Raw genomic sequence first — 27,055 nt, forward strand, 5'->3', positions numbered from 1 at the left:
TGGAAGGCTGTTGGTACACCTGCCTCACTTTCTGAGCAGAAGCAATTGGAGATCTTCTATTTGCAGAATGTAGCTTTGCATTTTGATGTGTAGATCACCGTGCAATTTTTCTCCTTGTGCAGATTGCCAAATCGCCCTATCATCAACACACCTGTAGTGAGCACAGCCATTCACAGTGATGGGGAGTTTCCTCCCAACCTGGTGGAAAAGCCTGTCATAGTGGAGTATGCCATGCTGGAAACAGAGGAGAGAACAAAGCCTGTCTGTGTCTTCTGGAATCACTCCATCACGTATGTCTCCTGCTTGCTTTAGGGCTGTGAGTGACACCGTCTGAGTAGCAGAAAACTCCTGCCCTTATCCTGGGAAGATAATTCTGGAGGAAACCCTGTCTTGGTCTGTCTGTTCAACTGACAACTGATTTTTGGTGGAATAGAGCCATGTAGTCATTTCCCACCAACCTGAGAAAAATGAAAATAATTATCATAACTCCTCAAACAAAGGATTAACCATGTGGTTTCTAAGAAACACAGTGCTGTCATGTCTTTCTGCAGGGTTCATTTTCACCCAGAAGCAATAAATCCCACGATTTCCTTGTATTTGTCCATGCTATTTGCCCACGGATGTATGTCTAGAGTCCAACTCCAGTGTCTGAATTCATGGCTTGTCTGAGGTCTTTAAGTCAGGATTTTCAGGAGATGATTCAGCTCTTCCACGGGCTGAATCTTCTCCTGTTACACTCCAGTGACTATGGACAGAGTAGATAGCAAACAGGCACCTACCCTTGGTGCCTCAGCCAGGGCCAGTGCAAAAAATTACAAAACCAAACCTTCATTTTGGTAGAAATGAGGACTGAGGTTTTTCACATAAAATTGGGAGTAAACATAATGAATTTCTGAATCACAAATTTTTGACTCAAAAGTCAATGCAAAGGCAGCTGCACTGGTAAGAAACTTAACTTTCATTTCACCAGCTATTGTGGATTTGCTTTCATTTGTTTTAGTGAAAAATTGGAGGGAGTGGAAATACCTTTTTTGGGACATTTAGACCTTTTCAGTTTATGGAAAGCAATTATAATATAGAAGCAGAATATAAGGAGAGAGTATTTGACTCTCTAGGAGGGAGGTGTTAAGAAAAAGATGAAATGTTCTGAAAATTGTTCATTTAGGTCATTTGTATTCAGTAAAGTTCAAGATAAAGACATCTTTTTCTTGAAAATGAGAAAAATTATATGAGCTGGAACTGTATATGCTGATGTTTCATTGGTTTTATGGCATTGTGGAAACAGCACTATCCTGTTGGAAATATTTCAAGAGTGGGGATAAAACAAAAGAAAATGTTTAGAGAGGTAACCACATTCATATTATGCTTTCACAATATTATAACTATTACATATATGTTGCAATTTCCAGCTACAAACCCAGGTACACAGTGAGAGGATGACATGGTCTGCCCAGGGGAAAGGGAGTAGCTGTTACTTGTTTCCTAAAAACCCAAAAATTCTAGTAAACCATGGAAAAATCCTTTAAAAGGCAATATCCTATGCTGGAAATAAAACAGCAAACTAACTTAGGGAATGTGTGCCTCCTAGTTAAAGGCTTCAGGAGATTATCTCGTTTAAAGGATCAAATATGCAACAGAAATCTCTTATCATCACAGTAATAAACTCTTCATTTGCCCACATGTGAAGTAGTGTTTTTGCTTGTATGCACTCTGTCAATCTGCTGATTGTGAGGGAATGGCAAGTCCTTTTTCATAAATTTTTAAACATTGTTTGAGCTTGAAAAACTCATTAGCTCTAAAGTGATTCATCTGTTAGCTATTTGCTGGCAACTTCAGTGGCATTGTTATCTGTGTTACGTCTTCCTACAGCCACAATTGAAAAGCAGCTCTTACGTGGCATGTAATAATGAAAGAGCTTTTAGAAAGAGAGTACTTTTTGAGAGGAAGTGATATTAAAATTTAACAAATGTTTTATTGCTGAATGAAAAAGAGGTCATATCTAATTGAAAAATCTTTCAGTAACTGCAAGACTATTTTTATTACTCGGTAACTTCAGAATAGAATAATTAATATTGATATAAAATAATTTCTGAAGTCACTGGAGTTAACCATAATTGCACAGGGAAGAATTTTAAGGCAGCAGTTTCTCCGCATTGTTAATATAAGAGATCTCCTGGTATAAAATATTATTTATTAGAGATGGTTTTAACATATTCTTGTGTACTTTTCAGAGGAACTGTATATCATATATTTGATATACAGTTATACAGATATAACTGTATATCATACTATTGCTGAAACATATTCACATGACTCAAAAACTTGTGTCCCTCTATGGGACACATTTATTTATTTAATTATTTTAAACAAGGTATTATTTACCTTGGTTACAGACATTTTGTTCGGTGCAATCTCTTTCCCATATTGGTTGTGTGGTCTCTGACCCAAAAGCACATTTTTAATTTTTTTTTTTTTTAAACTCAAAACAGACTGTTATAAACCGACAAAATCTGGCCAGCTGTCTTATCAGAAACTACTTCAACTGAAGGCCTTTTTAGTTTGATGATGCTCTTTCAGGCAGGTGACAGCTATAGATAATTCTGCCCTGGTACTTGCACTCCTCTGGTTGTGCAGCACAAGCTGCCCCAGAGGGCAGCGGAAGGTGAGGGGAGATTGGAGGCTGGTGCTCAGAAATGCCTTTTTTCCCCACAGGATTGGTGGGACAGGTGCCTGGTCCTCCCGAGGGTGTGAGCTGTTTTCCAGAAACCACAGCCATATCGCTTGCCAGTGCAACCATATAACCAGCTTTGCTGTCCTGATGGACATTTCTAAACGAGAGGTGGGTGATGTCAGGCTCGTGATTTTTGGAGACTTTGTTTTTCAAGGGCTTTGGCTCAGAGCTTGAGCTTTGTATGTGACTCAGGGCATTGTCAGCAGATCAGTCCCAGTGTCAGGAGTGTGTTGCCCATGCCTAGCAGCACCTACCACTGGGTTTGCTGAAAGGACCTTCTTACCTGGTTGGTGCATCCTCTGGGTGCTGCCCATACATGCTCAACATGTTTAGCAGCTGAAGAGGTGGCATCACCCACTCCTGTTGGTCCCTTAGTAAATCTGTATGTTGACTCAGTATAATGAAAACATTGGTGTTCTGAGTAGTAGATTTGATTGGAGGAAAAGGAAGGAAAAACCCCCAGAGTTCCTGTCAATCTGTCTTTCTACAGAATGGGGAGGTGCTTCCTCTGAAGATCGTCACTTACACAACGGTATCCATCTCGCTGGCGGCTTTGCTGATCACCTTCATTTTGCTGGTCCTGATCCGCACACTGCGTTCCAACTTGCACAGTATCCACAAAAACCTGGTGGCTGCCCTGTTCTTTTCTGAGCTTGTCTTTCTTATTGGAATCAACCAGACTGAAAACCCGGTAAGACTGTGTTCATTGCTAGAGTTGTTCTCAAGCTTTAAATCAGGGGGTTCATATTGCAGCTTTTACTTTCTCCCATCTGTTTCACTTTCTCCTCTTTTTGGCTTTAACCCTTACTTGAAAAACATCAGATATTTAGTATATTCATGTATGGCTGATAACATTAATAGCAATGGCAGGCAATAGGACTATATCTTATTTTCAGAGAATATATGACAGCAGCCCTGTTGAAGGTTTATCCCAGGAACTGAACCTTAATTCTAATTTCTTCCTTTCTTTTCATCAGTGTGTTTTCTGTCTTGCTTTGCCTGTTCAGTAGGAGGCTTTCCAGTTGCTCCTGCAGCAGGTACCTCCCAAGCCCAAATGGCTCCTGGTGTTGACTCACAGGTTGTCAGTGATGTGGTGCTGGTCCGGTGCTAATATGCACATTGTAGACCCACTGGCCATTCTGGAGATGCCACTTGCCAGGCATGGGACAGCTTGCTACATCCAGGATTCAGTAGGAGACCTGTCAGTTTGCTCTGTACCTTTTATACACAGGGGTTGTTGGCTTCAGCTCATCACACCTGTTGACAAACCTTAGTGCAAGGATCTCCAGCATTGGGCATGTTAAGAAATGCAAGTTATGAATAGACTGAGTACAAAATAGATATAAAGCACACATGAAGTGTGTTCTGTACTTATGACCTCATTGCTGTCTTAACCATGTGGCATTATATGTAGTCTTGCTGCTGCTTCTTAGTAGCACCCATCCCAAAAGCCATGGCTGCCCTTCAGACAGGTAGGGGACAGACAAGGGCTCCAGCACTGCCAGGCTCCACAGCTGTGCCAAAGAGGCTGGACACAGATGAGGAGTGATATGCAATAAAATGTATGTCCTTAATAGATAGGAAAAATATTCAAAATGTTACTTTAGGGGTTATTTGAAAGCTGTGAAGAAAATTTATCATCTAGAAATCCATTAATGTACATATTTCAATCTAATTTTTGAGAAGGAAGTACAGTGTTGAGATCAAAACAAAACAACAGCAATAAAAAAATCATGCTGATTTCACATTGTCCAAGCAGCAGAAATAGGAGAATATACATTCAATGAATATCATCACCATCATGGTAGTGACACTGTGGTGCCTAAACACACTGCCTCATTTGCTCTATAACATAATCCTATGCTGTCTCTCTGGCTTCTAATATCCACTTGAGCTATAACATGCATTTTAAAAACTATCTAACCTTGACTGATTTCAGCTTCCAGTAACTGAGTGCTGACAAGAACTTTTCCTAGTAAATTTGAGAGACCTCTCTTATAAAAATTGTCCTGCCAGAAAACCTCTGTTTAATAGTATTTCTTTTGGAAAACTGTATAAAACTAAGCTGCTGAAATTATTCAATTTCTAAGATTCAGGTTAGTCTGTTGGGGTTTTTTATGGCCTTCTTCTCCCACTTTACCTTTTGAAAAACTGTGAATGCCAAACTGGATAAAGCTTTCCAGCTGGTTGCATCACTTCCAATTCTGAATACTAATATTCCCTTTTACCAGGAACTCAGGCCCTTTATCTGCTGCTGTGGTGAGATCTGCAGTGACCTGCCCTCTGGGATATGGTCTCATGTCATGTGTGAACGTGTGTTGTCTTTGCTTCATTATGTAAATGTTTGCATACTAAAATAACTTTACTGAAAGGAGCTCACCTTGCCAATTGATACACAGCACTCTGTGTAACTTGACCTTTCCCATGCCTTGCTGAGCACACCACTCATTTTTTGCTGCGTTTTACTGGCAAGGGGTAGTTTATACTCTTCCAGTTCTCCAACATACCTACTGAGGAGTTGGGGGCCAAGTCCACATCCCTACAGAATTTTACCAAAAATTATGCAGTAAATGATGGCTCCTCATTTCCAGATTCCTTTCATCGCATCATGAAGCACCAAGCAGAGTTTATAAAAGTAGTAAAACAGTTCATTACATCAATACCACAAGTCCTAGTGGTTGTACTTGGTCAGATTGTTCTCTTTGACTCCTTCTCATTTCCATGCTTTGGGGCTCATGGTATGATCATGTTCTGTAGTGTTACGAGGACTCAGTGAAACACCCCTAACCTTTAAACCATTTACAAAGATCTTTAATTTATAGAATGTATTTCATACAGCAGAAAGCTGCTCCTTACAGCCTACCAGTCAATTTGAGAAGGTAGGAGGGCTGTAAGCCATGTCTGCTTGAGACAATTATTCATCTGTCTGTATGGAATGAGAGTTGTCTAACGAGTCATGCACTGATGAACATAAAGAGGTAAAGAATGCTGGAGCACAAATAATGCTGTGCTGCTTGGCACCCAGCCTGGCTTTATGGGTTTCTGTAAATTAACAGTCACATTTCTGGGTGAGGTTTTAATCTTTCCCTGGACTACTGATAGAAAGTGATTTATTTTCTTTCTTTTTTCTTACCTGAAAAAGGTAATGTTCAGGGCAGCACTCTACTCATAAGCATGTGAGAATAGGAACAAGAAAAACACCACTTACATAGAGGGAAGAAAGATGGTTTATTTAGTGAGCCACATTTTCAATAACACATGATGTTATAATAATGCTGATGTAGTAAGTGAATCCAGAAAGCTGGCAGTCTTTGTATGATTCTTTTGCTCAGCAAAGAGGTTAAATGTACATTAAACAGGGAAATGTACATATCTGAGCGTTACACCATGAAAAACCACTCAAAAGTCATGCCAAAGTCTGAAAGCAGGGTCAGTGCTGCGCAGGAACAAAAGGTTACAAAACACAATGTAAAACATTTTCTAACAAAAACTGAATGGTTGCACAATGTTCTCTTACTTCAAGCTTATCAACAGATCCTTGGCAAAATCCTTTGGTTTCTGAAAGGAGAAGGTTAATTGCAAGATTACAATTCAGGTGTCAGATGCTTGTGGTCATTCTTGTTTTCACTCATCAAATTGTTATGTTGGGAGAGAAAATTGGTTAGCAGATATTACAGAAGGGCAAGTATCTGAAGATCATAGGTTTCAAGGTGGCTATTTGATCACAAAGATGACTTCAGCTACCAGTGTGCCCATTGTAGCTGTTACTTTCAGTCTCACTGCGGACCTGGTCTCTGATTTCAGCAGGTCCTTAAATTTTGCTGCTTTCAGCCTGATGGAGCTTAGTGATCCACTTTACTTTAATAAAGCAAAATCTCTCACGGTATTAGCAATTATTCTTAAACTCTGAAAAACTTAATTAAAGGCAGTATGTTTGTTCTGCCAAAATCTTTTTATTACACTTGCCATTAGCTACGCGGGGGGAACAAGTGACTCACCGGGTTGTGATTCAGAAGAGCAATTCTAATTTCTCTGCCCTTTCCCTTCTGCAGTTTGTGTGTACTGTGATTGCCATCCTCCTGCATTATTTCTACATGAGCACCTTTGCATGGATGTTTGTGGAGCAGCTCCACATCTACCGGATGCTGACTGAAGTGAGGAACATCAACTTTGGGCACATGCGGTTCTACTACGTTGTTGGCTGGGGCATTCCTGCCATCATAACAGGTACTCTCAAGCACCCCAAAAAAGCTTAGTTTCCCTACCATCTTCACTGGCCAGGTTCAGGGAAGTTACCCCATGTCAGACAGCTATGGGTGTTTTCCTGAACCAGGACAGCACCAAGCCACATCTAGCAGAAGTCAGCCTGAATTTGGCAGATCTGTGTACCAAATGTTTGTGTGCCCTAACTGAAGTGATACTGATGGTTATGCAATAACAAACATAATTGCACAGATTAAACCAGGACCTGATAACAACATTGCTTGGGAATAACAGTATTTGTATTTGAACAACTTTGTCAATAGCTTTCAGAAAGTTTCCTTCCCTGTGCTGGTACCTCCAGATATGGATACACGGTCCCTGAGGTAACTGCAGTGGCTTCAGAAGCAACGCTGTCTGCCCACAGGACATTACTGCCCTTCACTGGTCATTCCCGCTTTCTACTGTCAACCAACAGTAAATACTTGTGAAGGGATTTTCAGTGGCTCTCTTTTATTTGGCATTAAACCAAGCTGGGAATACTCAAGCTGCCTTATACTTCATTTCAGATACAAAGGCTGTAACTTTCAGCTGAGGAAAAGTAATGAAAATTTGGAGGCAGTAATCTTTTAAACCAGTCCAGAGTGATCTACTGGAGCACATTCATCTCCGCCCTCACTGTGCCTATTTTTGCCATAGACATTTCCAGTGTTACCCCGAGCAGACAGCACTGTGTTAATTCAGGCAGACAGCTCCTCAGGAACTCTGCTTCACGGAACAGTTGGAGTGGGGATTTTTGGTTCAACTGTTTCAGCATGTATCTGTTGCCATATGGGAAATCACATCATAGGCAGGCAGTTAACTTTTTTCCAATTAGTTTTATTTTTGCAGATAATATCATACTGTCAGCAATGGCAGAGGTTTAGATGTCTCTTAGATCAAACAAATAGCAATCAGTCGTGTACACTTGCAAAAATATTGTGGAACAAGTTAGATTTAAGAATACGTACTTGTTCTTTTTTTCTGTGTGTTTTAAGAAAGCATAATATGAAATCACAGCGTAGGCTGGTATAGGTTAATTCTCTCTTCAGGGAACTGGTAAGTTTTTCCATATCATTTTGTGCCTAATAATTTCTACTTCTATCAGTTTATAGTAGAAAGCACAGCCCAGAAGGCTCTGCCATTTTAGACATACCCCAGACACTTAAAATAGAAATTGTCCTTGAACTTCTGAAGCATTTCAGACCTGTGTGACTTTTACCACTATATACAGGACTACTGCGGAATTTTCAGAAACACTGAAGTGCAATTAGGTATTTGGCAGCATCATTTCTAGGAGAAAAAAAGTATCAATAAATAGCAAAACTAATTGAATTTCAGAACTCATTATCTTTAGAAGAATTTTGTTGGAAAGAGTTTCTGCTTAAGGTTACTTTCTCTCCTGAAATCTAAATTCAGACCTTCTCAACAGCAGTATTATGCAATTTAAATATCACAAGCATACAATTTTTACATTTTTCTACTTAGTTATTGCTCTCTGTGATATCTCCATTTTGCACTTTTGAAACTTTCCAGGTTGTGTCCTGTAATTCAATCCCTGAATCTACTGAATTTGCAGTTCTGTTTAAATGAAAAGTCAGATCCCTATTACTGAGAAAGTCAAGGGATTTTATGAGATGGAGGATAAAGAAAACTAAGCCTTTAGTTTGCCTTTCCAGGCTTATAAATCATCTGAGGAGAAAATTGTTTCATCATAAATAGCACAATGTAGGATTTCTTGCCTCTAGTTAACTTGTTACTGTACGTATTTTAATTAAGCTTCTTTATAAATTTTAATTTATAAACAGTAAAAGTGTTCCAACTTCATAACATGAATCCTAAGCATTATTTAAATTGATTTATGAAAGAAGGATTGTTTATTTTTCTTAGTTGTGGTATAGTCTAGATATGGGAAGAAATTTTAGTCTTGGGATACGCAGAGGACTTATTTACTTTAAAGACAAATACCATTTCATCTTCGTTATAGCTATCCCAAGAGGGAAAAAAAAAAAATAAAACAGTAGCAAACAGTAACAGTGGCTTTTTGTATATTATTTTTTCTACTTTCTATGCTCAAACTGATATTGATTTCAAGCTGGGACATTGTGGTCCTAAGGCATCTGTGATGGGACCAAGCTACGTGAAGAAGGGAACCTTGGCCTTTAGAGGGGGATGAAACTTACCAAAATGTTTACTCCTGTGGGGAAGAAGAACCACATTTAATCACAGCAGAGAAATGCAAATTGCCATGAAGAAGAATAGGATAGAAGTTGGGAGAAGGCTTACTGCCATCAAAGGAGTGGGGATCTGCAATAGTCCTCCATTGAGAGTCATAGTGGAACATTTTAAATCAGCTTGAAGCTTGCTCATTTTAAAGTGTAGTTTGATCCATCTTGGAGAGGGATTTTATGACTTCCTTGCCACAGGAGCAAGGGGCTGGATTTGGCACACAGCAAGACACCCCCAGTTCTGCCTGTCTCCGTGGCAGCACGCTAAGTGCTTGACATATGTGTGCAGTGACTGCTTTGCCATGGAGACTGCAGCCCTTGTGTTAAAACAGGTTCTTACAGAGCCCTGAAACCAATATCCCCCAGAAACTGGCACTTTTCAAATCCTAAGCAAAGCAATTAATCAGGAGAGAATTGAGGCTGCCCCACAGCTGCCTGAGTCACACATGGCTGCTTAGCCCTCAAGAGCTCAGAAGGGTCAAAACATGTCTCTCCTGCAGCCCTTGGCACGCTCCTGTGTGTGTGCTGGGGATGGGTGCTGGTCTCCACAGGACTCTTGGCCATAGGACCAGCCCCAGTTCCTGCAAATGTTAGCAAGGCATCACTCAGTTTGCACACTCAGTCTGTTAAGGGCAACCAGGCTGCAGCATTTAATTGATGTGCCAAAATATTTCTCAGTATTACATTGCATTGGCTTAATTCTGCCTTTGAGTAAAGTGTTATTTCACGTGTTGTTGACTGCAGTAATATTTGAATCATGTACCTGAAGACTGCAATTTGCCCCATTTGTTTGATGGAGAACTTCAGGGTAGGATTTTGAGAGTGAAAAAACCTTGCTGTCTGCCAATTACTCATAGAGCCAGAGTCCCATTAATGGGCAAATCCAGTCCTGGGAAACAGACTGTATCCATAGAATTACATCTGTATAAAATACTTTATGGTCCCTTAGTCATTTATGGCTAATTCTTTCTGGATGGCAACTGCTGAAGGGGGTGGTGGAAGGGCCAATGGGAGCAGGAAGGGAGACTAGTCCTATCTCATTCCACATTTCAGTGAAAACAGATCCGATATCCACTGCTTTGCCAAATAGCCAGTTTAGTTTTCACAGACCATAGGCCTGTACCAGATGTGAATGTTGGCTGTGAGCCAGTTCTAAGCAGCAAGAGTGAAATGTAGCTACCTTTCCCTTTCTCAGTGTCCTTTCATCAAGGCATGCAGGCTTCAATTCAGAAAAAGATGACTCTAAATGCACAAGCCCTCCTTGCAGAGAGCAGCAGCGCCGTCAGCCTTGGCCACCTCTGGAGACAGGACATATGCTCGTCACCATGGGTGCCCCCGTGCCCAGACAGCATGCTGCTGCCACCTGCCATATGCCACTGGCCACAGCCCTCACAGGGATCACTTTCTGGGTCCTGAAGAGGGAAGATCTCTGCAGACAGGGTACACCTGTCTCAAAGGGGGTAAAGGATCTTTGCACAGGAATTACAGGGCTCATTAAAAGAGCTTTAAACCAGGTTTGGAGGGAGAAAGGGATAAAGCCAAGCTCACTAGAGGCAGCTGAGGGCAGAATGCCAGTGTTTGTGGGATAGTTTGCTAGTGACTCCTTCCATCTGCCATCTCAGTGAAGGCTGAGATTGGAGATCCCTGTGGCAGCAAAGACACAGGTGTGTCTGTGTTAGAAAGCATTGGAATGGTTACCTTTGTTAGGGAATGTTTTGACTGTCTGGAGCTTGAAGTTGGTGATTAAAGAGTTGAGTGCTTATTGGTAAGAATCATCAGGAAGGACAAGATAGATACGATGGTGAGTCTATTATAGACCATCCAGCCAGGACGAGGAGGCAGAGGTCTGTTAGAGGCCAAACTCACAGAGTCTCTTGGGAGGCAGTCATGAAGGGCAAAGGAGTCCAAATATTTTACAAGCAGCTGAGAGAAGTCTCACCATCGCTAGTCCTTGTTCATGTGGGGGACTTCAACTTAACAGGTGTCTGCTGGGAATAGAACGCAGCAGAAGAGAGTCCTGGAGGTTCCTGGAGTGTGTGGAAGGAACTTCCTGATACAGCTGATGAGTCAGCCAGCAAAGGGAGATACCCCACTGGACCTGTTCATTGTGAACAGAGAGGGAATGGTGGGTGATGTGATGGCTGGAGACTGTCTTGGACACAATGATAGTTTTCAATTCTCTTAGACGTAAGGTGGGGATTCAGCAGAACTTCCACCTTGGACTTCCACAGGGCTGACTTTGGTCTGTTTAGAGGCCTAAATCACAGAGTCTCTTGGGAGGCAGTCATGAAGGGCAAAGGAGTCCAGGAAGGCTGAAGATTCCTCAAGCAGGAAGCCCTAAAGGCACAGGAGCAGCTGTGGTCCCCGTGTGGTGTAAGACAAACCAATGGGGAAGACCAGCCTGGATGAAGAGGGAGCTTTTGCTGGAACCAAGGGAAAAATGGAGGAAAAAGCAGGCAACTCAGGAGGACCAAAAGGATGTTGTGATCATCCTCCTATACCAGCACTGGTGAAGCCACACTGTGAATCAGTTCAGTTTTGGGGCCTTCAATACAAGGAAGACATTGAGGCACTGGAGCAAGTCCAAGAGGAGCTGGTGAAGGGTCTGGAACACAAGTGTGATAAGGAGCAGCTGAGGGAGCTGGGGGTGTTTAGCCCGGAGAAAAGAAGACTCAGGGGACACCTTACATGAAAGGTCTTTTCTAACCTAAACAATTCCATGACTGTATGATTTTGCAGGTCAAAGGTAAATCCCAGTCTATCAGCACAAGAGCAAGGTGTAGGTCAAGTCAGACAGGACTGTAAATCAGCAGGTGAATATTGGGCTCAGAGACCCCCTTGGAATTCGCCAGGTTTTGAAAAATAAAATAATAGAAGGTGTGGGTTTAACTCCTTGGGGTTTTAATGCCTTGGGGCATTAACTCCATTTTAGACAGCGCCGAAAGCAGTGTGAGGTACCTGGGATGGCACTTCAAAATGAATCCCACCTGAACTCAAGCAGTTAACTCCCATAAGTTCCCAGGTTCCTTTGTCTCTGATGTTATTTTCATGACAGCAAGTTAAGAATGCACTTTTTTTTTTTCATAGCACAGACATCTCCTCAGTTATGATTCATGTCATTCTGCTGCACAGGCTTATTGAAATTCCTCAACATGTCACTCACCCTCAAGGCTCACACCGTGTGAGAATGACTATAAAACTGTGCTGAAAAAGAATTAATTTGGGACTTGCATTTGTTGTCATTTTTTATTTTATGTAGCTGAACTTTGTTCTAGTTGGCAAAACTCAGAGTATTGTTTGATATGAAGTAACCAGGATGAAGATTTTGATTTACAAAAGCTTTATTTCATTTTTTTGCCTTCACAGAATTTCCTGTTGAATAAATTTTGCCATGATAATTTTTTTTATTTGAAACTACATTTGGCTATAGGCAGCACCTTTCTGATTTAGTTTTTCTCCACTTTGTGACACAGGGCTTGCTGTTGGTCTGGATCCACAAGGCTATGGGAATCCTGATTTCTGCTGGCTGTCTGTTCATGACACCCTGATCTGGAGCTTCGCTGGGCCCATCGTAATGGTTGTCGTTGTAAGTAGGGGGAGTTGGCATCCAGAACTGTCTCTTCTTTACTGCTACCTTTTCGCCTAAGTTTTGTCAAACAGTAGTCATGCAAAGCAGCCATGTTCTTTACATTTGAAGCAAATGTACTTGAGTTTGCATCTTTTTCTTAAATAGATAAGACATGAGCTAAGCTCCTGGAAATTAGAGGGCTGCTTGCCCATACAAAGATTGCTGGTAGAGCAATGGCTGTATGGCCAGAAACCTATTTGTCATTTCCTTTGTTCCATTTCTGAAGGGTTGGTCTGTGAGATCAGTAAATAAATCAACAAAATGAGCCATAACAAGTCACTTCATCTAGAAGTCCTAAAGGAATATTAAATATTTCCACTTTCAGGAATTTAAAAGAAAGGACTGCTGTTTAACTTTTCCTTACAGTTTCTCCATCAAAGTAACACCAGAAGATAAATAGTCATGGTTTGATTCTCATCTTGAATGCCAAATGCAAGTTCTGGTCTCCTTGCCTCAAAAAGCAGACCTGGAAGCACTGTAGGTTAGGGTCACAAATCATCAGAGACATGGGACAGTCCCCACTGGAGGACCAACAAGTGGAGTCTTAAGCCTAGAGAAATGAAAGCTGCAGAGCAGGAAGGAAGGAGGAGCCTGTAATGGTGTGTTGCTCTGGAGAAAATGGCTATGGACCCAACCATTCAAAATCTTTCCCAACACAAGCAGTAGCAGGAGGTGGCAGATCTAGCAGAAACAGGACAAGCTGCATCATTTCTCCATAGCATTTTAAGTTAGAAATTCCTAGAAACAGGACAATGGCAGTGGTAAAACTCTACATGGTTTTGGAAAGTGAATGATGAGACAAATTCTCAGCATTAATATTCACTACAAGTGATTAAGTACAAGTGCACCATCAACTTAGTACATCCCAGCTGACGTGGAAATCAGTGGAAACTGGAGGTTTATTCAGAGTAATTATCACTGTAGGCTCTGCTAGAAAATATCCCTAAATTCTGGTTTGACTAACTGAAACAAGGTGCTGGGCTGAGGTGGCCACTGATTTGGACAAGGGCAGCCATTCTTTCCCTCAAGCATCTTTTCATAGGGTTGTCTTACTGAGTTTCATCCAAATCAAGTGCCAGGATGTCCTTGACTATGCTGGTTTGAAACAAGGTGAATCTTGGAATTTAAAGTCTTGTAAGTTGAGCAAGAAATATTCTTGGTGCCACAAACCATTTTAGGATAAAAATTGCATTGTTATTGAAAATAGAGCTGTAAGAAATGTACAGAAAGAATCCATGCTGTTGTTTCAATTTGCCTTTCAGATAAACACTGTCATTTTTATACTTGCAATGAAAGCATCATGCAGACGAAGGCAACGTTCATTTGAAAAAACAGGAGTCATGTAAGTGTCAGTTCAAAAACCTGTAGACATTCTGACCAAAAATAAAAAAAGCCAGAATTGCCTAAAATCAAGTGTTGAAGCAGGAAATAAAAATAAAAATGTTTTTTTGGTGGAGAGTGTTGGTAGAGGCATTTGGAGCTGCTTCGCCCCACCCTCTCCTGGGGTTCCCTTAGAGATCCTGTAAAACTTCCACCATGGTGCTCTGCACCACCAAGTGTAGGCAGGAGAAGGGAGAAGGGAAAGATCTATCCTCCAGGTGGTGTCATTGCAGTCTTCCAGATCTTTCATTATAGTCTCTTTTACACTGTCACTTCACCTCTGTCCTTGGCATGCTTAGGTAGGCATCATTCTGGGTCTCCCTGTGCTTGTCCATGGCTCTGAAGGGTCTCCCCTGTCAAGTGTCTGGTTACCAGCTGTGCCTTGGCAGAGACCCACTGACATTCCCGTGCTGAGGGCCAGCCTCCCTGCATCCCATGCTCACTGGGATGAGCAGCATTGCAAGTTGCAGCCTGCCACCCTCCTGAGCTGTTGTGACAGCCTGTTCTCATTAACATCTGTTTTGCCCAAAGCTCAGAATTTACCTTGAACTCAAATGTGATTAGCTAGTGGCAGTACAGCCCCTTGGTTTTTGGTTTGGTTTTTTTTTTTTTCCCAACGAGGTAGCTGTATGAGATTTCAAATGGCTGCTTTTCATTTTTGTTTTTCAGCTCTGGCCATAGGGCACTGTGTACTCACTGGCATGGCTTTTCCACCCCTGGTGTCCCTGGAGCTAGGCTTTGTGGTTCTCTGAACTCTAACCCTTAACACTAAGCTTAATGAAAACTAGAATCTGAGTGTGAGCTCCCTGGCAACATGGGTGGCCCAGTTAATAGCAGAGTGGAAGGAGCAATGTTGGTGCAGTGCCATGCTCCCCTTGGCATGCCCTTTCCAGCCCCAGTTTCCATGCAGCTGTTGGCTTTGTACATTCTGAATCCTGACCCCAATAGTGTCTGGGTGTTGAGGATGAGGTCTAAATCTCCCTAAACCAAGGAGTATAACTGCTAACTAAGTCAGCAGTTTTACTCATAATATAAAACTTTTGCCACTAGATTTGTTTCTGTCTTTTGAAAAGCGTCTGTGGAAATTGTATTTTTAAGCGAACAAAATTTCGCTGAGTGCCCTCAATCCAAAACCTTGGGTAGTAGCGTTGGGAAGGAATGTGAAAGTAAAGGTGACAAACTGAAATGAGATGGACATGCCATTTACTGCCCAGACATGTTCCTCATAATCATCAAGGCTGAACAGCATGGGCTTGTAAAACAGTCAGATTTGTTTGAAGAAAGTCTTGGAAATGAATTTGGAAAGAACTCACTTTTTTAACAGGAACATGCTAAGCTATGGAGTGTTGCTGTGAGAGAGCTGGAAAGTTGTGGAAGCTGGGAATTGGTGAACACTGCCCTAATTTTCTCAAAGGGCTTTTCCAGTCGCCAAGTTGTTGGGCACATACCACCATCCATGGGGAGAAGTTGGGCTGTTCTCTTGTATCCCATCACACTGCTAACAAACACCATCTGTGTTTGCTCTACAGCCCTGTGTTGAGGACAGCGTTCCTGCTCCTGCTGCTCATCAGTGCCACGTGGCTGCTGGGGCTCATGGCAGTCAACAGCGACGTGATGACCTTTCACTATCTCTTTGCCATTTTCAGCTGCCTGCAGGTAAGTTGGGTAGCATCTTGTCTGTGGTAGACCTTGATGAGCACACTTCTACATCCAGACCTCCAAAAACCTGCTCAACATGACCTAACTTAAGAAAAACAGCGATCTCAAGGCAATTTTTGCTTTCTCTTCTCAAGGAGAGGTTTCTTTTCACCAAAACTGTAATTCTGAGTAATTATGTCTCTCACTGTTAGTCATTCTCAAGGTAAGTGCACTACCATAGTAACCTCTGACAGTAGGCAGGTATACTTCTGTCATTCTAGAGACAAAGTGTTTGTTACTGTGCTCTGTGTGCTCATTGCTAGGTCATCCTGTTGCTATTGCAAACGAGAGGCTGCTGTATTTCACCCAGAGTCAATGGCTCCAAGTTCAAGGCTTTCACAAATTAAGTTACTGCTTAAAGAAATGAGACAAATAAGGATTTTCAAATGCAATGTGAATTTTATTATGCGTTTGCTTGGTTGCCTGTCCCAGTTTACACAATTAAAGATGCAGAAAATAGTTATTTGCAGGAGACCTGGCATGGAAGTAGTGACAGAGCTTCCTGTGGTCACAGTTTGAATGTGACCAAGGATGACAGTAACTGCCCTAAACAGTACTAAAACAGCTACTGCAGGACACTCAGCTGGAGCACAACAGCCAGAACTTGCAGCCACAGAGAAAACAGTCTGATGGGTCCCCTTTGGAGACAGCTGTCAGTGCCCTGGAAGCACAGCAGATAGGTCAGCCTGGAGCAAGGTTATTTTGCCACTGCAGCTAGTGTGCTCTGTAATAAATGCACCTACTGAGGCTATAAAACCAGGCTTCCACAAATCTAAAATAAAACTAAATTAAACATAAACCTGATGAAAGGGATGAAGGTCAGCAGCCGGAATTCTCCAAACTTGCCCAGAGAGGCACAGTGGTATGTGGCATTTCACATCACTGCCTTCTTTGAACTTATGTTTCTAAAGAGACATTTATGAGAATTTTATTAATGAATAATCCCAAAGTGCTAGTGGTAGCTAAGATCACATTTGATTGAATGTTAAGAAAGTGAGCTTGAAGTTTAAAGTTACTTTAAGTCAATTGCTTTGGCTGAAATCATGAAATTCAGGCTTCTTATGATGTTGGTACAGCTGCAACTTCATGAGTATTGACTTTTCTATACTGTGTGTCCAACCAAAGTTGATAACAATTTGGCAGCTGCATTAATTCCCTCAGAGCAAGTACATCTGAAGGCACACACATATGTGCCCTGCCCCCAGCAAAAGCTGTTAATGTGTGTTCCTGGCAGCCAACAACTGCCCAGCCCTGGGGACTTTACTGATTTTCCCACCAGAGGTATTGCTTAACCTAGGAACTTAGGCGACAGAAGTTGGGACCTCTCTGCTCCCAATACCTCTTCACATCTCACAAGGCTTTCTAAAATTCTCTTAGATGCAGTATTAAGGGCTCCTTTCACAGAAGTTGCCTATTTCCAGAGGCTTTTCTAAAGGCTGTGATATTTTTCATGCACTGCTATTGATTTTTTTCTCATCATCTGTGTAAAAGATCCAAAATCCCAAATTCTAAAATCTCTGCAATGTTTTCTAATGGGACATTGAGGTTCCCTTTGAATTTCTTCCCATATCAAGCACTGCTCTGTAAATTCTGGAGAAATGCATATTTTTGTCTATTTTCCCAGGCCTTTAATGCATATTTGAACTTGGAATCAAATTATGAAGAAATGCTAGGAGACCAGTCAATGCCATTTCAGTCAAGAAAGAAAATAGTTACTGTTTTTGAAATACACCGTCATGGAGTACAAACTAGAATTCAGGGGTTGTTTCAAAATGGGTGTTCTCTAATATCCATATTTGCAATATGGTAGTAGTGAAGCATTTACATTTTCCTCTCTCTAAAATTATCCAGGGGCTGTTCATTTTCTTCTTCCACTGCGTATTTAACAAAGAAGTGAGAAAGCACTTGAAGAACACTTTAACTGGAAAGAAACCTCTTCCAGATGATTCCACTGCAACAAGAGCTACATTGTTAACGGTAAGAAAAAAAGCATTGGGAGAAAAAAACATCCTCTTGCTGGCAGAAGTTACCTAAAATAAACTTATAGGTGGCTTATCTGTAATTGAGTGAACTGAATGATTGCTTTCAGTGACTTGTACAAAGACTACTGATGGCTTCTCCCAAAAAATTTATTATTATTATTATTTTAATTGAAACCTTCAAGAGAAAATAATTCTTTTCCCTGGCATCAAAACCCACTTGGCTCTTTGAAACTTAATACATTTGTGGGTAATATAAGCTTCTGGAAGGATCATTCACTATGGCTTTATGTCTTTTTTTTTCCCTTTCAGCGATCTCTGAACTGTAACAACACATATATAGAAGAGCCAAACATGTATCGCACAACTATGGGGGAATCCACTGTCTCCCTAGAGAGCACCGTCAGGTCAGCCAAGAGCCACAATAGCTACCTTGCTTATATTCTCAGGTAATCTGGTGGCAGGTGCATGGCTTTCAGGTGCTTGCCTTTCCCTTTTTTATTGGTCATGTGGAAACCAGAGCTCTGGTTCAAAAGCTTGGTTTATGTCTTAACAGTTCTGTTTCATGTGACTGTTGTTCTCCTTGGTGCATTTTCTGTTGCATGTGTCTTCAGGGCAGGGTTCCAGCAGCGCAGTGGTTAACCCAAGAGTGATGTTACCTATATGGGCCCTGCTGCTTGCCTGTTATAATTCAGATGTGTCTCAAGGAGCACAGTTTAGCTCATTAGCTATGGGCTTTTCCAGAGTGTGATTCATATGGCACAAGGCAGATAGCCACATCAGGATAACCTCTGTCTCACCGTAAAGTGTCTGTGCAGTGGCAGCTGTCTGCATGTCTGCCTTGTTGTTAAAAACAGCAACATAAAGTGACCAAGATGGTTGTCCTCTGTTTTTCTTCTCAAAGGGATGAGGCTGCTCATAAACTCAGTGGATCCTCAAGTCAAGCAAGGGCTGGTCAGACTGAAGCAGATTCCTCCATTTTTCATAGGAATCCATCCAAATCCAATGGTAAGAATAATTTCTAAATGCTTTGACCCATTTGTGCACCTTCTTCTCATCACTTTCTTTGAAGTCTTCTGTAACAGGAAGAATAGTTGGAATAATTAGATGGTCTCATTCTCATTATGCTATTGGCAAAACAAGCTGTGCAATGGCTGCCTTACAAGGAAATCATGGAATGAAAGTATCATATATCTGCTGCTTGTGATGGTTTAATTTTTATCATATGCTGTCACAGCTATTGACAGTTTATGGAATCCTCTTTCTTTCTCACATATTATTTACCGTTGCTCTTGATTTTTAGTTGGAGAAATTTTAATGTTTGAGACCTTGAAGCAATATTTTCCTTTACTTCTCTGTGGTTTGTACAAAAAATGAGAAGTGCCTCTTGTCTGATTTCCTTTCATTTTGGTCTTGACGTTCAATTTTTTTTCCTTGTAGCAGTTTTAAGGTTAAGTTCATTTCAGATTCTTGGTATTTCTAGATATCTTGTTTTGCCTGTGTGTTGTGCTCATTGAGGTCCAATAGAATTACAGTTCTGCATGTTAAATAGGGAAAAATATGTTCCCACTCTGTTCTGCATGTCCTGTACGTGTAAAAGGTAGCTAGCCCCGCCCACTAGCTGAACTGAGTAGTTGTGCTTCCCAGTGGTTGTGCTGCTGTCCTTCTGAATTTATCCTAAATACACTTACAGATGTAAGAGCTCATTCCTGTCATGGCCTAGACCAATGCCTGCCTTTCCTCTCTCCTTGTGCATTTGTCAGGTAGATTTGTTCAACTCCTATTTACACTGTCACCACTGTGTTTCCCCATGCACATTTGCAGAGCACGATTCTGACTCTGACAGCGAGCTGTCCCTCGATGAACACAGCAGTTCTTACGCCTCTTCCCATTCATCCGACAGCGAGGAGGATGGACTCGAGACAGAGAAGAAGTGGAACACATCGACTTCCAAGAACAATGAACATGGCCCACTCCACAGCACACCCAAAGGTACCTCCAGTGCGAGGGGAGGGCAGTGGTGCTCTAAAATAGCTTTAGATTAGATGGGATAAATTTGCCACGCTACCATGTGACTGAGGCAGCATCTCTGCCTCTGTGCCTTGCTTCTGTAGAGATCCTTCTTGTTTCCAGCTTAGAGCTTGTCTGCAGGGGTGACTGAGCACAGAATCACACAAAATTGCTTGAATGCCTTAAGGCAGGCAGCTTTGCAGCCAGGTCCCCAAAGCATTTGGACAAGGCATTACCAAGCCAGCAAAATTTCATATGAAAAAGAGAAGAAAGAGGCCACTTGTTTTGAGGGCAGGGGGAAGAAATGCCTGCCTCTCCTCATGCAATAAAGTCATTGGTGTTGGAGAGGTCCTGGACCTAAAGAGTTGGCAATCATTGACCATTAATATCATTTCTGTGTGTCAGGGTGCAGGCATTTCTAAACATAGTTGATCCTCTCCTAATGAAAGGCAATTTTGAATGACACACATCCAGGCTGTGTACTGTGGCTCTTCACAGATACAGCACAGGGTGCCTAGGGTGCTCTCAGCCTTCAGAAACTAACCTCCCCAAGGAGGGATCTCGGACCCTGGAGAGCTGAGAGGGCAGGTTTGTCTCACACTTCTCCATAACTGAGCTTGCAACCTCACTCTGAGAAGGGTTTGGATGCCCTGCCATCCTACCAGGTGATTTTTGGGGATTTAATGCACACCAAGGGCACTGCAGTTCAGGAAGGACCAACTGAAAGATTGCTCTGGTTTGATACACATCCCCTCTCCAGCCACAGAGGCCAGGCAGTGGTTGAGAGAAGATATCAAAAGTGTTTTTTTGAGCTAGTGTTTTTTTGCATTGCAGTTGATACCCTTCCCAATCATGTGAAACCCTATTGGCCCACAGAGTGCGTAACAGCCAGCGATGGCGAGGACCCCAGTAGGAAACAAAAACTCAAAGTAGAGACCAAGGTCAACGTAGAGCTTCACAGGGAAAACCAGGTGAACCACAGCAATGAAGCACCCCAGGACAAGGAGAACGAAGGGCAGCAGAAGGAGAACAGACCTCTGGCCCACCAGAATAACCAGCAGCCGGAACAGAGGAAAGGTAGCACGGCCAACCCAGCCTCACAGTTGGACTGGGAGACTGGGGGGTTAACAAGCATTAATTAGTTTAAAAGGTAGCTCTGTCAGGGAAAAATACTTTCCAAGTGGCTCCAACCTGTGTAGCCATGGGAAGCTAGAAGGTAGTTGCAGTAGTCTAATCTGTTGGTTATGAAATGAAGTACCAAACTAGAAGTCTTAGTAAGAAATAGAGACTGCAACATCTCACATGTGCTTAGCTTGATAAATTAAATTACTGATACACTTAAAATTTATTTTTTTTTCCTTCACAGGCATCTTAAAAAATAAAGTTACCTACCCTCCCCCACTGGTGGATAAGAATATGAAGAATCGCTTGCGGGAGAAGCTGTCGGATTACAATCAGAGCACAGTCTCATCCAGGACTACTTCCCTAGGGACAAATGAGGGGCTCCGCTCTCCTTCGGACTCAGGGGTAACCGTGAAAAATGTTCGGAGGGAGCAGTCTCGAGACCAGCTCAATGGCATGGCCATGAGCCTCCATGTGGGAACAGGACATGCTGACACCTCAGACTCAGAGTAAGTGCCACGTCGGGGTGCCCTGGCTGACCTCCTATGGTCTCACCCTCCACCTTCCAACCCCAGACTCACGAACAAAACTTTTCTCTGGTGACTGGCCAGAGTCTTTCACTAGTGACTGCCTTGATGGTTTGCCCATACCATGTCCCCAGGCCATGGGGTGTCAGTCATGAGGAGGCCAAAACAGTTATCATGGGCAAGACACCTGCTACTGGATCACCCTGACATGCTCTGAACTGGTAGGCTAGGCTGATGTGCTACTGGCACACTTGGACAGGAGCAGCCTTGCTCTGCCCTGCCATCCTGCCAGGATTGGGTGGGCAAAGGCACAAGGCTGTGGGGGGGCATGGTGTGAGCATCTATCTGGGCAGAGGGAAACGATGGCTGAGGCAGGAGACCCCAAGGCTGGAGAGAAAACCAAGCTACTGACCCTAAAATACCAGGCCCGTGATTCCCACCTGCTTCATGGCAATCAGTGTGTGAATTTACCACTGTAAACTAAACAAATATAAACAAAAGGCTGAGCAAGCTCTCAGCCAAAGGGAATTCTCAGAAACCTCATTACTCATCATAATTCTTGTGTTTCAAATTATGACAACAGCCATATGTAAAGTCTCTGCAGGCATTTTATGCATATAGTCTCATTTTTTATTAACATGAATAATAGTCTTACTCTTTCACCAAACCAAGAGAAAATTTCTCACCCAGCTTTAGCTCTGGCACTGTCCCACCAGGCTTTAAACACCCCTGTTGTCTGGTGCACAGACCATTCCCACCTCACTATAAAAGCACATCTTTGGATTGCTGGGAGTTGGCTGATAAACTAGATCCTAGTTAGCCAGGAAACATGGATGTTTTGAATAAGCCATAACTGAATAAGCTGCTACCAGGTAACACAGTCATTACTGGAGAATAACTCACCCGCTTGTACTAAGCAACTGTGTTATCTCCAGAGCTTTGGCATAATGGAAAGCTCTGCTGTTGGCAGCAATTGCATGAATCCATCTGATACACCAGGCTTTTAACAGCTTGTAAGATCTGTGTGTGAACCTTGTATGCTCAGCAAAGCATTAGACAAACACAAGCCCTCTGTAGAAGTTCCTCTAAAGCATTTCTGTTGTGTACTACCTGAAATTGTTTCTCCCAGCTGGAGGTCTTCCCCTCAAGGACAGCACCCCCTTGCAAGCACTGGATTGGCAAGGCATGGTAACTTCACAGAGCATGAGCCCTTACTAAAAGCGATTAGGTGGGTTTGGGTGGAGTGGTTTGCCTGTGCCTGTTTAACCCTAAGCCTGCACGATTACTTCTTCTCCCTAACAGAGGCAGTAATGAAACTTCAATTTGAACCATCAGGAAATTGTGATCACCTCTGCACGGTTCCGCCCCCTCGCCACGCTGCCCTCCTCAGACTTCATCAGAGTGGCCACACGGTGAGGAGGATGAGGTGGGCATCCACTCCCACATGGTTTCACCTTCTGGCAGAACCCTGACTGCTCCTGGCACAGACACAGTGCCCAGCTGCTCTGGCAATAAGGACTCTGTGTGGTACACTCCTCCTGCAGGAGCCCACGCTGAAAACATGGAAATGGAAACAGGGGTGCACTGTGATGGACAGATACCTGTGCACGGTGCAGGCAGTGCTGTAGGACTTGCTTGTTACAGGGGAGAACCAAGGAAGAACACATTGCTTCCTAGTGGACCTACAATAAGCCTGAGACAAGCACTAGGAGGTGTCTCTTGTGGAGTTTTGATGGCTACAGCGTGAACCCTTGAGGTTGCTGAGCTCTGGGGAGGAATATTGCAACAAGTGTCCTTTGGTTTCTATGCCAGCATCTCTGTCCACCCCTCTACGGACACATCGTCTTAAAAAAAAAAAATCCTTTATATATATATATATATATATATAAAAAGTGTAGATACTTTTATATATTTTGTATGGTGTTGCTAAAGAAAAAGTTCCTTTGTATATTTTACATTTATACTGATCTTCTTAATTTGATAATAGGAAATCAATTAAAAAGATGTTTTGATATTTTTTATATGAACATTGCACAATTTTACTTGAATTTGGCGTTTGATAAGTAACTGAGGTTTTCGTGGAAGCCACCTTCAGACACAATGCAGCTTTCAAAGTAATACAGAAAAGATTACATCAAAGTCCATGACTGTAATTTATAAGTTTTGTTAACAGATTTTGGAACACTTTGAGGGCACAGTGTGTTTTTCTCATAACCTTTCTCTTCTAAAACCCACAAAAATTTCTTTTTTCCTTTTTTTTTTTTGTATTTTGATCTCTGCTCACAAGTGCATTGAAGCGTTCAGGAATTGAACTTCAGGTCTACACATATTTTTGTGTAAGGTTCAACATAGTCCTTGTCTGGAGGAAGTCAAATCAGTATTTCCCTTACTAAGAACAAGAAAATAATTGGTGTGATTGTATAGCTCTGCAACAAACCAGTACTCTGCATGTCCCAATGGCTCAAGTTCTGCCTCAGGTGCAATATTTTTTCCCTCTTTCTTGCTCACTGGATTCAGCACATCACTAATCAAAGCAGAAATACGAGACTTAAAAGATGTCTAGATTTGTCTGCCCAGCTCTTTGACAAAGCCCTGGCTTTTTATTATTTCAGAAACCTCATGGAAGGCTTAAGGTTTCATGTTGCCCACAAAATGTGCTGGATTCACAGGTATAGGAAAGTCAAGCGTGACCTGTCTGCTGTCTTCACCTTCCTGCAGTGTTTACAAAAAGAGGAAAAGTAAGATGTGAAAAGTTTGCATCCAACAGTGCGAGGCAGAGCTCAGCCAGTGACTCCCATGCTGGGAATACATGACTCCAAGGATGACAGTGGTGTGCCTGTGCCTGCTCTCTGCCAACAAGGCTCTCAGGAGCTCCTTGCTCACCACAGCAGCCCTTTTGGGAAAATACTGGCTATTGTTTGTGCAAATGTGTGTGAAAGAGAAGAAACAGAAAATGGGGCTAAATAAAATGCAGGAGTTGAGGAAAAGATGAGAAACTGTGTATTGTAATCTGGGTTTCATTATATTCCTATGCATTTTCCAAGTATCAAGGAGGCCTTTGGAAGGGGAGAGGGAGGAAAGATACTGTTCCTTTAAAAATTATGCAACATCATGTGTGACATTTTCTGACAGAAAAAAATTTTGAATGTTTTAAGGGTCTGGCACTTGGCTGTGTGCTCAGACATTGTGTATAACCCATGCTAGTTGTTCTTACATCTGTGTATGTATATTTTGTCCCAGTAGGTGTAGGTAGTTTTTATTTTGATCAGAATTGTCTCAGTAAATGAGGGTCAGTTGTATTAATGACAAAAAAATTAAAACCTATTTTTATGACTTTTTAAAAGCTTTATGGCAGATTAGACACTGGAAGTTTGTTTTGTTTTTTTTTTAACAAATGTATATTTATTAATGTGCAGAACACTGGAATTGCAGCACAGATGAAAGGAGAATTTACAATAAATTAAGAAATTTTTTTGAACTTGTATTCTTCCTCTGGTGGTTTATTTTTAAGTGAAGCACAGATAATGAGGGTCCAAATGTCATTTCCTGGGGATTAGCAGGAGCAGGAACATCCAGGTGCCCATCTGAGCAGAGGCTGTACAGCACCAAGCAGCCAACGCACAGCCCCTTGCAGCCCAGGGCCCCGTGCTGGCACAGGATGCCAAGTGTGCATCGCATTCCAGCCCAAACCTGCAGAATCTTTCAGACCTGGGAAATGGTCCATGGAAGAGAAATGCCCTCTGCTAACCCAGAGCAAAGCATCAGATTTAGAAAAAGGATGTGTGAGAGCAGCTCGAGGGGAGTGGCAGCCAGCCCAGCCCACGACAGCCTGCAGTGAGTGACGAGGGACTTCTCAGTCTGGGCTCCATCCTTGGCTCTGCCAAGCCATGGTCCTGCTCACCCAGTCCTTTCCTGTTGTGCAAATCCTCATTCATGCATCTCACAAGGCACAGCAGTGACCTGCACATGTCTTGTCAGTTTTCTGGAAATAAAAGTATTTCTTGGTGTCAACTAGCCAGGTGGAGAGAGCCTGGCTTCTGACTTAGGAGCAAAATCAAATCTTCAGGATCTGCAGTTTGGAAACAGCTCTGGCAAAACTTGCCCCTAAACAAACTCAAGTAATTATCCCAAAGGAAAGTGTTTTTAATTTTATTGTACAAGTGCATTATTTGGTGGAACACTGAGTTTTTTCTCAAGTATTAGTCCACCATTCTGTGGAGAAGCAGAAATAAGCCTCAGGCTTTCACATAAGCAGGTTAGTGAAGGGAGAGGCCAGCCTGTGATCCTGTCTCCAGCAGCGACCTACAGCATATGTTTAGGAAAAGAGGATTATCAGACACACATTTCGTGGCAAGGTGGCCCCTGCAGGGTCCACAGCCCCCAGCTCTCTGCAGCTCAGGCCTTCCCAGAGGGAGGGGTTGTGCTTGTCTCCAGCATTCCATCTATTTCCCTCATACATCTCTCATGTTGTTTTGGATCCATTTAAACTTCTAGTACACAGCGGGCTGCCCCATTCAGTCACAAGCAGCAAGAAAATTTTCTTCCTTCAGCTTCATTGCTGTCCCCTACACCTCTGCTGCTTGCAGCACGAGAGGCAGTGATAATCATCTCTCACCTTCTCCAGGTCAAAGAGAGAGAGACAGGCTCTGTCCTAGGGCACTTGAGTAATCTCTTTCCAGCTGGGCAGCTTGGATCTCTGTAACTGTTCCACGTGCAGAAACACTGCTGTACCTTTTACCCTTCCTTCTTGCACTTCTTTAACCCATTACCAGGTCAACTATAGCCTTTTTGGTGGTGGCAGGGAGAGGAGAGACCAGAGCAGTCCACAAAATACAAGCAGTAGGCCTGCCAAAACCCCCAAAAAAGGAAATTATTTAAGAAATCTCCATTTCATTCACTTTTCCCGTCCTAGTCTTTACAATGATATTTGGTCTAAGCAGATTGTAGCAAAAAATTCCATAAGAGATGCACCACTGGCAGCAGCATGGCAGGGTAAGGCTGCAGTAACATAAGCAGTCATGTAGCCCAGCCTCTTCAACAACTCAAGATACTCAAATATCTTCAGATATACTCAGGGACCTGTCCAAAAGTCCTAAACAATAATTCCAGTAGAATTGCCTGCAATAGCATTTCTGAGCATTTCTTTCTCAGCTGCAGAAGATGATCCTGCCAAGGTCTGGGGGGGATCACAGAAAGGAGATCACCAGCAGCCTGGTGAGATATCACCACTGCCCACACCAACACCACCTGCAGCTCCAGGAGCACTCTGGGATGCATTTGGACCTCACACTTCCTCTGCAGAGGTTCTGCCCTGCCTGTATGCTCCTGTTCACACTTGTGCAACTCACTTCTCCTCCCTAAAAGAAGAAATTTGTACTGGACTCATTTTCCATTTTAGTCTATTGATTTTTGGATCCATCCTCCAGTCTCACATACTCATTTTGGATTTAGTCCATGAGGATGCCTGGAGGCAGCATCTGCAACCTTTACAAGCTACCTTTTATTTTATCATT

At 42.5% G+C, this 27,055-nt stretch overlaps 1 protein-coding gene across 1 annotated transcript in view; it reads left to right on the top strand.

Annotated features, from left to right (window-relative positions):
* CELSR1 (cadherin EGF LAG seven-pass G-type receptor 1) overlaps positions 1-25,020 on the top strand; it is a 165,404-nt gene extending 140,384 nt beyond the window's left edge. Inside the window, exons 22-35 of the mRNA XM_059847299.1 lie at positions 123-290; positions 2,713-2,839; positions 3,222-3,422; positions 6,784-6,958; positions 12,672-12,784; positions 14,089-14,168; positions 15,736-15,862; positions 17,756-17,881; positions 18,196-18,332; positions 18,788-18,891; positions 19,708-19,875; positions 20,728-20,970; positions 21,260-21,524; positions 22,845-25,020. Of these exons, the coding sequence (XP_059703282.1) occupies positions 123-290; positions 2,713-2,839; positions 3,222-3,422; positions 6,784-6,958; positions 12,672-12,784; positions 14,089-14,168; positions 15,736-15,862; positions 17,756-17,881; positions 18,196-18,332; positions 18,788-18,891; positions 19,708-19,875; positions 20,728-20,970; positions 21,260-21,524; positions 22,845-22,869 (2,059 nt within the window). The 3' untranslated portion in view covers positions 22,870-25,020. The remainder of the gene's footprint in view (positions 1-122; positions 291-2,712; positions 2,840-3,221; positions 3,423-6,783; positions 6,959-12,671; positions 12,785-14,088; positions 14,169-15,735; positions 15,863-17,755; positions 17,882-18,195; positions 18,333-18,787; positions 18,892-19,707; positions 19,876-20,727; positions 20,971-21,259; positions 21,525-22,844) is intronic.
* The last annotated feature ends 2,035 nt before the right edge of the window (positions 25,021-27,055 follow it).

This window comes from Haemorhous mexicanus, chromosome 5 (genome assembly GCF_027477595.1).
Source record: "Haemorhous mexicanus isolate bHaeMex1 chromosome 5, bHaeMex1.pri, whole genome shotgun sequence".
NCBI lineage: Eukaryota > Metazoa > Chordata > Aves > Passeriformes > Fringillidae > Haemorhous > Haemorhous mexicanus.